General features: G+C 36.6%; 1 protein-coding gene across 1 annotated transcript; it reads right to left on the bottom strand.

Annotated features, from left to right (window-relative positions):
* Nucleotides 1-1,552: 1,552 nt before the first annotated feature.
* Nucleotides 1,553-9,645, bottom strand: LOC128511639 (uncharacterized). Its single transcript, XM_053484624.1, has 9 exons — nucleotides 9,624-9,645; nucleotides 4,362-4,610; nucleotides 4,158-4,280; nucleotides 3,648-3,740; nucleotides 3,412-3,462; nucleotides 3,222-3,293; nucleotides 2,762-2,842; nucleotides 2,331-2,380; nucleotides 1,553-2,166 (listed from the first exon to the last, which is right to left on the bottom strand). The coding sequence occupies exons 1-9, from the start codon at nucleotides 9,643-9,645 to the stop codon at nucleotides 2,164-2,166; spliced, it is 744 nt and encodes a 247-aa protein (XP_053340599.1). The 3' UTR covers nucleotides 1,553-2,163.
* Nucleotides 9,646-12,079: the final 2,434 nt, after the last annotated feature.

Here is a 12,079-nt window from a genome sequence, read left to right as displayed (position 1 = left end):
TGAAGTCGAGAGATAAGAATGGCATGATCTACAGTATCAAATGCAGCGGTCAGATCTAATAACACCAAAACCACAGGATTTTTTCTGTCCAGGGCTCCAAGAATGTCATTATGGACCCTAAGTAGTGCAGATTCCGTGCTATGCCGAGACCTGAAACCAGACTGAAATTTATCAGCAATAGCATGCAATTGGAGATAAGACTGAAGCTGGGTAACAACAAGCTTCTCCAACAGCTTAGCCAGGAAAGGCAAATGAGATATAGGACGAAAATTGGACAATATAGAAGGGTCAAGGTTTGGTTTCTTTAACAGTGGTCGAACAATGGCATGCTTAAGGGCAGTTGGAACTGTGCCCGAACTAAGACAACTGTTTATAAAGGCCACAAGGCTGGGGCCCATGATGTCAATAGATTCCTTCATTATCCTCACCAGAACAGCATCAAGAGGGCAGGTGGTGATCTTCAATTCATGGACAGCTTTTTTGAGGTCCACAAGAGTAACTGCCTCAAAGTTCTCCAGCACACATTGTGCTTCTTGTGAAGATATGACAGCAACAGGGACTTGTGTGATGGCTTGCCTGACAGACAAAACCTTGTCCAAAAAGTACTGTTTGAATGCATCACAGGAGTGCTCAGATATATTATTCAAACCAGTAAACACCGGATTTATCACAGAATTAATAGTGTTGAATAAAATTCCAGGGCGATGACTATTACTGTTGATGAGATTAGAGAGATACTGTCCTTTAGCTTCCCTCACAGCTCTGTGATAGATGAAAAGACTATCTCTAAACATTTCCAGTGACACCTGCAACCTATCCTTCTTCCATTTACACTCAGCCTGCCTACACCGACGCCTAAGGGCTCGTGTTGTATCATTGAGCCAGGGGTCTGAAGGGCTTTTGTTTATTTCCTTATAAGGGGCCACAGAGTCCATAATCTGGGAACAAATGGTGTGGAAGGAGGAATGGAAAAGTTCAGGACACGGAGAAAATGTCAAGTCAGCAACCGAGCAAAAATCAGAGGCAGTTAAGGCAGTAACAACATGAACTCTGAAAATTCATTAAAAAAGTCCTTATTTAATTTAGGCGGCCGGTAGATTACCGCACATAAAATAGGACAGGGCAATGTGAGCACAAAAACTTGAAACTCAAAACTAGAGAACCCTCTAGCGGACAACTGGCGACACTTCAGTAACTGACTGAAGTAATTATATTAATGATCTTAATATTAATGATATTAATTGATAGTATATATGACCATACTCACTAAGGGGATACTCCCCCCCCCCCCCCCCCACACACACACACCTTACTAAACTTCATTATATTGTTTGTTTCACATAACACAGTCTTTTTAACACACACACAAAAAAAACTATAGGCTAATATAAAATAAAAATAAAAAATGTTGTCATGAATTATCTACAAATATATGCTGCTACTATTACATGTTAAGTATATTTGATAATACAAATATGGATTATGAATAGTCACATTTCTTTAGAAATAATAATAATAATAATAATAATAATAATAATAATAATGATAATAATAATGTGTGTTTAAAAATGTTCTCTGAAACACTTTTCTAGCATTTGGGATCTATACAACACAAACATTTCTGTTTTCTTAAAGAAACAACATTACAGCCAGTTATATATGCAGTAATCCAGTCTAGATGTTCTCAACTCCTGTTCAAGATTGTATGTATTTCATTTATTCATATATTTTTCACAGCTGTAATATTGAATCAATCAAACATCTGTTTTCCCAATACTTAGGACAATATGACCCCAGCCATACGTAGGTTGCCCCCTTCCATGACCCAAAAGAAAGATCAGACACATTTCAAACATCCACATGATAAACTGTGAAATCAACGTTGAGTAAAAAAAAAATCCTGACAATATCTGTTTAACTTCTGTGTTTCCAGGTGATGGGCCATAGTAAAGAAGTCAAAAACTATAATCAATAAAGCCTAATATGTGAGTCACACTTCTGGGATATCCAGTTGGTGGATCCAGCATCATCTGAACTTAGAACATAGCACTGTTTCACTGCTGGGAGTTTCAGGAAAAGCAAGATGACCAGGAAGATGAAACAATTCTGTTTTTCATGCATCTGTTTGATAACTGTAGCTTATTCAGTGTGAAGATATATAGGTCACTGCATAGAGAGACAGAGAGAGAGACCTTGCATAAATACAATTAGGATTACCCTTTTTATTATTTTTATTTCTTTATATGCGGATATACGCGTAAAGGAGAAGAAAAGAAATATTTAATACTGTGTGTTTGTTTGCCCTTGTTCATGAATCTAGTGAGTTTTACCTTCTGCTGCAGCTCTGAGTATACAGTCTCATCACCCACACTGACATTCTCTAGTTTTAAAGAAGAAACAGGTCCATAATTAATTTTCTGATAAAAAGTACAGCTCATCAAAATGACTAAATAACACAATATACTACTGTATAGCACTGTTTGTTCAGATGCTATTTAAGACTAATAAAAAAGAAATAATAATAAAATATCAATTAAAAAAGTACATCTAAGACATCTAATTAGCTGTCTCAGTTAGTCAGCTGTATTTTCTGTCTGATATACTTAAAAAAAGAGTTTTTTTTTTAAATAAACATACAGTTCCTGAAAAAAAAACTCTGTAATAAAAATTTAATTACAAGTTAAATGTTTTTTACATTAGATAAAATATGAGTAGGGCGACAGTGATTCATGATAGAAACAGTTTCTACATTTTGCTCTACCTTTTACTCTCTTTTTCTTTTTCACTGGTTTTAGTTCGAGCTCAGCATACATCACATCACAGATGTTGTGAGCATCAGCACCTGCAGCAGCAGAGAACACAACCATCCCAGTGATGTTCAGGTTTGTAACACATCACTAATAACTCACAAATGTATCTCACACATTATTAGACTCCTGTGGAAAAACACTCTAACTGTGACCGCTAACTGTTTTTAGAGTAGAGTAGATCTTCAAACTGTTTTACTTGGTTTAATTACTTTACTGATCAGCATGTGGTAACATTACAGTGGTTGCTTTTTCTTAAACTTGTGTTATTATGTTATGCAGAACACATCACAGACATTTAAATGGAGACTGTAATGAAACTGAATATGCTAAAGACTTCCAATGTTATATGCTGATATTTTATCATTAAAAAAACATACTTCCTGTTATACAGTAGAATTAAAAGTACACTACCGTTGTTTCTGTTTATGTGTTTATTTGTGACCAGTGAGTAAATGGCTTCATTGCTCTCAGCTGCAGCTTCACCTGAACACAGTGCAGTGTGTTAATCACTACAAGACACGTCTGTACTTTACTGTATAGAGTTTATCTATAGTTAATTCTCCTAATGCAAGAGGAAATGTCTGAAATGAAATAAAGCCACCTGTTCCACTCATATCCGCCTGATCCACAGAGGCATAAACGTTTTCAGTTCCTACAGAAAACAAGATGTATATTCACTGTATTTATATCGCAGAGCAACTTATATTTTTAGTAAAAATTATAAATTTACTGAATTTATTATTCCTTACAAAGATAATTTCATAATGAATTTCTTAGTAATATGTGAGTTTCTATTATTAAATCTATAAATAAACAGTGATTGAGGCAGGGTCTGACCAGCCTGAGGTGGTGTGTGTCCTGACTGAGAGTCTTCAGCTCCTGACCGGCTCTGATTCTGCTCTGATGTCTGATTGAGTTTCTGCTGCTTTTCTATAGAGGGAAACAGATTCTACTTCTGTACAGGGTGTTTCTGGAAACAAACATTTTATTTTACACAATGCTGATACCAGCATAATAAACAGTGACTAAAGATTGACTGTACAATAGGACTAGAAACCAATATACTAATATAATGAATTATAACATAATTATTAACCAATAGAATTTTAATAACAAGATGTATTCAGATGAGATAATTATGCATTTATCAAACACAATATGCATTCATGTTTTTATCATATACAAATACAGGCACAACATAAAGGAATCATAGGGTAAAGTGCGACATTTTAGATTTAGATTCAAATTTGTTCAATAAACATATCATGTTAAGTGAAAGAAAAACTGCGTGACAAAAATGCGTCCCACTTTACTTTATGTTCATCTGACTTCAAGCTATTATCATACCTTTTTTCATTTTGTAGTACCAGAGGAGAATCATTAGGATCAGTAAAACAATGAGAATGAGGAAGAACAAACTCAGTCCCACTGATAATCCTACTGCACCATCTGTAGATTTAGAAGGGATTCCTAATGGGAAAGAGTGGAAGCTGACTTTAGGCCTGAGTGCTTCATTAAAGACAGGATTGAAAAATAAAGTGTATTTCTCACCTCTGACGGAGACCCAGCTTTTCTCTGACTCTCCTCTTCCTGTGTATTTACAGTGGTAGAAACCTTCATCTGACTTTGAGACATTATGGATGATCATCTCTACTGTAGTCTTTGTCTGGAGAACTGATCCATCTTTATAGAAATAAGCTTGGGGGTTTGAGAGCTCTGTGTTGCGATATAAACAGCGTAGAGTCAGAGGATGTCCCTCAGTCACAGGATGGACAGGACTCTCCAGGATCACATGATTAACTAGAACAGAGAGAAGCACATGCACAATGTAACTAACTCATCACCTGTAGAGTCCTCATTCACACACTGAGTTATGGAGGTACTAGAACTGGTATCAGATCTGCTATTCATATTGATAAATCAGAAAAATTAAATGAAATTTAAATAAATAAACAGACATCATGTGTGCTACTATGTAACATAAGCCTAGTGTGTGGTCTTGTAATATTGTACAGAAAACACAAATTGGAAACAACACAAATGTCACCCTGCTCTCTCTGTCAAAAAAACTGTTTAAATACCATGGAATATTAAATATGAAATAAGTGAAATGAGTTAACTGAAAAATAAGCATCACCAATCAACATAAACAGAGAGACAACATGTTTTCTGACATCCTTTACTAATTAAAACATTAGTTTGGCATTTTATTATTATTATCATTAGAATATCAATAATATGAACTGTTGATTGAACGTCTCAGTCTTACATGCACATGTCTATACAGTATTCAGAATTAAATATATTACAAAAGTTATAAATATTTTTAAATAAACATTTCCTTTTCCTATAACAATAACACAATACAACATAATAAACACACTACATAAAGACTCACCATGCACTGTGATGTTGACAGGATTACTGTTTTCTCCAGATTCAGACTCACACCAGTAAACTCCAGTGTGGGATGTGGAGAGGGAGCTGATTTTACATGTAGATCCTGTAATTGATCCCCACCATGAACAATCTAACACTCTCTCACTGTGTGTGTATCGTCTCACTGTCCATCCAGTAGAGTGTCTCTGGTCCTCACAGCTCAGTGAGAGAGAGTGACGAGTAAAGTGTTGAGTTCTGTTGGGATTGATGATCAGAGAGACTGGAGGAGATTCACCTTAAACACAGAAGAGACACATGGGAATATTAAGTGCCATAAGAGACACAAAGAAGATACAAGTGCATTTGTGTTCAGAATGATGTTTAATAAACAGATAATAAATCCAAAGTCCAAAGCTTGGGTCATAACACAGAAAGTTTTAACACAGGTTAATCTATAATCATAAATGCTGCAAAAAAATGGTAAAGATGGTAAAGAGATCAAAACCAAGAAACAAAAATAAAACTGAGACAATGAACACAGGACAGACATAAAGCAACACAGAGAATATAAATACAAAGTTTTTAAGGCGAAACTAGGAATAAGTCCACATGATCAGGACATTAAATCAACATCACATGACCACCAGAGAGCACCATCATCTCAATATTAGCCTAGCTCTAGCACACCACATCCAGGTCACTTCCCCAGTGTAGATTATTAGACATTAGACCAGCACATGTATTCACACAAGGCAGAGTTTAAAAACATGTTTAGTTCAGCTCTGCTATTTGTATTGTGTTTATTAACAGTCTAACAGAATGACATCATCTGTATCTGCATCTCGGTATTACTCCCATATTAGTTGTGTTTCTATTTATTCATGTTTAAAGCTGAAGTAGGCGTGGTGTTGAATACTTGACAAGATTTCTGAAAGCAAACACATAATTACACAAACAAAACAAATGAAGCCAAGAATATTACAAAGAGGATGTTAGTGGAAGGTGCATCAGTTTAGAACACACGATCAGGTAATTTTTACATTTAGGCATTTGGCAGACGCTCTTATCCAGAGCGACTTACATTTTTATCTCATTATACATCTGAGCAGTTGAGGGTTAAGGGCCTTGCTCAAGGGCCCAACAGTGGCAACTTGGTGGTTGTGGGGTTTGAACCTGGGATCTTCCAAACCGTAGTGCAATGCCTTAACCACTGAGCTACCCCTGGCCCATGTCGAATTGTCTATTCATATTGAGTTACAGCACTTGTGTTGACATGAAAATAAATAAATGTTACATTAATGACATTCATACAACCACATCCTACAGTAAATTACTGTTGTTGTTATTTTTCCTCACCAGTGATCCATAGTGTCTGTAGATTGCTGTACTGTGTGTGTAAGGCTGGTTCTCCTCTCTCTCCTCTACACACATAAACTCCTGTGTGTTTAAGAGCAGCAGGACTGAGAGTGTAGGAGCCTCCAGATCCTCTGCTGCTGTCTGAGAGGAGCATGTTTGTATGGGTAATATAGTTATAATTGTATTGATTGGGAACAACTGTGTACCAGCTGAATGTCCAGTCTGTAGAGGAGTCTGTAACCTCACAGTTTAGAGTCACTGAGTCTCCTTCAGTCACCCAGCTCTGTGGAGATACACTCAGTACTGGGCGTGGTGTCTCTGTTACACAGGAAATACAAATTTATATTGTTAATTTATAAATGGAATAATTCTAATTTATGAATGCATGAATTGCACATTTTAGTGTCACCAAAGCGCACACACACACGCACACGCACACACACACACACATTATAAAGAATAACAATATCACTCATCTGTTCCTCTACAGGTGTAGTTACCTGTGTGTGTCACTTCAACACCACTGATTCTGTACAGGACTGTGTGCAGCATCTTTATACCAGCTGTACTGCCAGTTACACACACTTTCATCCTGTATGTCACATCTCAGAGTGACGGCGTCTCAACTAAACATCAGGACCTGCATTCACAAAGCTTCTTAAGCCTAAAAGTTTCTCCTAGTGACGAAATTCTAAGAAAATTGTTTTTTTTGAGATGCTTAAGAGTTTCTAAATCAGAGGACAAAAAGGCGGAAAGAAAAAATATTCCCAAAACACTGAATGTAAGGCTAAAAGTAAACACTGCTCTTCTGTCCAGTTTGGCTTTCTTGTTGTTTTACTTCCTTCCATCTCTCTTGGAATGTTATTTATATAAACTGTCCTGCAATCATGTAAATTGGTGAAAGCTGAGCCATTTTGCTCCCATCAATCTGAAATGGATTACAAATAATATAATCAGTATAATAAATAAAAGTAAGAACCTAAATATAGTAACTACTGTGTGAAAATTGGTTTCTTCAAAAGTAGAAACATTTTCAACATTTGGCTGTTTAATTATCAATAAAATATTTAGTCTAGAAACTTTGCATAAAGTAGCCTGTAGTCATGATTATACAATTGCTTCATACAACTATTATGATTCCACTGTATATTCTATTATAACGTATTCTACTTTCACAAAGAGCACATGTCAAGACCTTTACAGAGGTCAGAGATCTTTTTTTATCAACCAATCACAGTCCTTGAATTGCTGCATCATCCCTAGCAACGCGGTCAACCACACCTACTCAATAAGATAAAGGTTTTTGTACTTTCCTCTATTTCCAGAGTTGCTCTGATAAGTTTCCTAAATCACTTTTAGTCTATGACTCCCAGCTAGGACTTTTTAAGCTAAGAAAGGAGCTCTCTGAGAGAATTCTAAGAAGCTTTGTAAATACGGGCCCAGATTATCAGGATTTATGGATGCTGTAGGTTTTTGTTCTTATTATAGAATAATAAAATATCAAAGTTATCATGATGAATTTACAAATACAGTTGATTTAAGAGCAGTTGAAAATGCTACAGTTCCCTTTTACAAATTTACAATTTTTTTTTTTTTTTTTTAAAGATCTACAAAATGTATAAGTCTAAACATTTAAACATGCATTTAATAACAGCTATCATCTGTGGTCGACTGAGATGAATAATGCAGGTTTTTGTTGTTGGTCTTTCGGCTGCTCCCGGCAAGGGGTCGCCACAGTGGAATACTCAGTCCGCACTACAAGTTGGCACAGGTTTTACGCCGGATGCCCTTCCCGTTGCAACCCTCCCATTTTATCCGGGCTTGGGACCGGCACTGCATCCAGTGGCTGGGGTTTGGGCACTGGCTGGGAATCGAACCTGGGCCTTTCGCATGGTAGGCGAAACACCTATTACTGAGCCACCAGTGCCCTGTGAGATGAATAATGCAGGTGTAACAGGTTAAAAAAGGTGCTTCCACTTGCTTGAATTTTTATGTGTGTATGAACCTTTAATAATAATGAACTGCACTCTCTGTTCAAAGCTGGTGCCATTTTGGAAATTGCTTCCGGTTAGGTCATTAATATTCGCGCCAAGCAAGAGAGTGATTGTAATAGATTAGTGCTCCTGAAAAATCTTTTTATATTTTGACGATTTATTTTTATTCTTTCTTGTTAAAAAAATATATTGTAATAGTTAATGTGCACCTGTCATTGCAGGACATCTTGTAAGAATGCTGTGAAATTGACCACATCATTTAAATGTCTTTTATCAGAATTAAATATTCCACCCAAGGCGTGAAATGGTGTCAGTTGTCGCAGTAATTACACACAACACAGATTGGAGTTGGTACACAGGCTGTATGGAGCACATAGATTATGATTTATCAGATAATTACAGTGGTGGTACCAGACTGTTGCTCTCATCAGCCTGTTACAAAGTGCTGACATCAATCAATTAAAGTCAATAAAATGTCTTCTTTCAGAAAATTTAAACTTTCAGTGAAACTGGAATAAAATAATTGTGAGGGATCACCCCTAGAGGGCGCTGCGCGCCCGAAAACTGTGTATGTGTGTTTGTGTATTTTTTTTTTGTTGTTTTTTTGGAGTTTTTCAAAATGCACCTCAGTCAGGTGATGAGAGCGCTCACCTGAACCGAGGTAGCTTATTAGTACCTTTATAAATAGCTGTTTATTCTGGGAAACTGGGTTGAGCATTGGTTATGTCAAGTGGACATTTGTTTTGTGTTGTTTTTGTTCAGTTTATGTTGGCACTTGTTTTGTGGAGCTGTTTAGTTAAGTTTACATTTGTTTTGTTTAGGTATGTGTTGTTAGTTCGTCTCTTTGCCTGTGTGTCTCTGTCTGTTTGTCCCCCTTGTTAAATTACTGTTGCTGTCTGTATGTTTCCATGCCTGTGTGTCCCCTAGTGTAGGGTTAGCCTCTAGCATGGTTAGCCTCTAGCATGGTAAGCCCCTAGTAGGTTTAGCCTCTAGAAGGAGAAGACGCTAGGAGGATGAGCCTCTTGTGTGTTTTACCCTCTTGTATGTTTAGTTCTTAGTTTGTTTAACTTGATTAGTTACTAACCTGGGGTTTGTTCTTCATACATCGCTTGACACATCCGAGGTGAATTGACAAATCTAGGATGAGATCATCATGCTAATTACGATCCGGCAAAGTCGGTTCTTCGAGCTCACCTGTTGTTGATGATTAGTGTAGCTGGATTGAGTTGTCTAGGATTATTGGGCGCTCGTGCGTTGGTTTAAAAGGCGATATGCATCGACAGTAGAAACACTGATCACAACCCCTTTGATTGGTTAAAGAAATGACAAGAGCGGCTCAATTTTTTTTGTAACACGTGTTATGCGCTGAAATGCCCCCTGCCATGGATTGCCCCCCCTACATAATCGGTATCAAACATTAAATTAGAACATAAATTCATAGGGTAATGGTTTACAAATCACAAATTACATGAGACAATAAGATAAACTAAGCAATATGAAAAAATATATGTTGTATATGAAAAAATTTAAATGTTATTTTTTATTATATATAAATATAAAATAAATGCGTTACAAAATAAACATTATACAAGAATTTGTATTAATCGTCTTGAGGCTGTCTCGTGTCTAGGCTTCATTATAATAGTAATATCATATTTGATGATAATAAACGTATAAATTTATGTTCTAATATAATATTTGATAGCGATTTTGTATGCAAGATCCTTTTCTTTTCCCATGTGAGTCAGTCCGTGTCAGTCGTGCTCTTTAACCAATCAGATGTGACCTCGCCATTTCAACCAATCATAACCCGCCAGGAGCGCAGGCTAAATCCTGTTTACATGAAATAAACCTCCTCCCGAGCAGGTTCAAGCTTACGGACATGTTGCTATGACAGCAAATGCGAGAAGCGCATCGAAGAACGAAACAATCCAAGATCAGGACAAATCCACAACAATCAAATCCAGCTAACTGAGTTAGCGACGTACGAAGAAGCGACCCCTGCTTAGTTCTTAGTCTGTTGAGTATCCTAGTCTAACTTGTCTATTTAGCTCTTAGTCTGTTAAGCAACTAACCTGTTTAGCTACTAACCTGCATACCTCATAATCTGTTTAGTCTCCCTGTCTGTTTAGTATGTTTATTTCGTTTAGTTTCTTAGTATGTTTAGTCTGTTGTTTGTTTAGATATTATTTGTGAATTTTCTGTTTGTAACATGCTCCAGCATAGAGCCAACTTCCTTTGTTTAACTTTTGTTTTATTAAAAGACATCTATGCCTCAACACCTACAAGCCCACAGAACAACACCCCTGAATCAAGTACAAATTTAGCCAGTCTCTAACTTCTGTTTACAAAAATAATGTAAGAGCGATACAAAGATGCAGTATAGAATGCAAGCTGAGAATTCAGCTTCCTATGATATCATTGAATTGTTTGTCAAAGCTCTACCCCTAGAAGAGGAAATATATTTTATTTATATCCATATATCAATGACGTAAGAAGCTGGAATGTACATGAACAGCAAAATATCAGCACTAAAATCCTGACATCATGCTCTCTTTATTTTTCTGCTGCATCCTTGCATTCTCTCAATAGTAGACGTCACTTTGTTTTCTTCTGTTCATTGAGTTCAGGTGTGTCTTGCTTTCAGGTGTATTCTTGTATTTGTTAATAATGTAATTCATATCATTATTAAAAGCCCATGACATTAAGTTGTCTTTGTCTTGAAATGTGTTTGTTCCTAGTCCAAATACAGGCTGGACCTTCTAGTGTTGTTTGAGTTTCAATGGAAATGCTCTTTCATCCCTGACATTGGAAACCTAAATCTACAGCTTGACTGTTACAAAGTGCTGACACTGGACACTCCTTCTATCAATTAAAGTACATAAAATAAAGTCTCCCTACAGAAAACTTCACCGCATCAACAACTTCTTTTTTTTTTTCATTTGTCCAATTTGTTTTCCATTTCCAAAACATGAACAAAGGAAGTTGGCTTTACTTTGGAGCATGCTATAAACAAAACCAATAATCAACTAATACACAGACTAGGGATTAAACAAACTAATATACAATACAGAGGGATACAAACCAGACGAGACAAAACACACTAAACAGACTTGAGGACTAAACACAAGAGACTATACATGCAAGGGACTAAACACACAAGACAGACTTGGCTAGGACAACTAGCTGTTATGCACATTAGCTGCTAAGCTAGATAGTAGCTAAACAGACTAATTGCTAAACAGACTAGTAGCCAGAGACCCAAGGAACGAACAGACTAGGTACACAGCAGACTAGGTATGAAACAGACTAAGAACTATAAATGTTAGTGGCTAAACAGGTTAGTAACTAAACAGACTAAGATCTAATCAGACTAGGAGACTAGACAGACAAGGAAACTAGACAGAATATGAGCTAAGCAAGTTAGTAGTTCCATGGTTAGTAGTTATACAGACTAAGAACTAAACATACAAGAGAGGAAACTTACACACAAGGGTAAATACACAAGAGGCTAATTCTCCTGTAGGCTAATCCTGCTAG

This window comes from Clarias gariepinus, chromosome 1 (genome assembly GCF_024256425.1).
Source record: "Clarias gariepinus isolate MV-2021 ecotype Netherlands chromosome 1, CGAR_prim_01v2, whole genome shotgun sequence".
NCBI classification, from domain to species: Eukaryota; Metazoa; Chordata; class Actinopteri; order Siluriformes; family Clariidae; genus Clarias; species Clarias gariepinus.
Note: the sequence above shows the minus strand (reverse complement) of the source record. Positions and strands in the feature narration are given on the sequence as shown.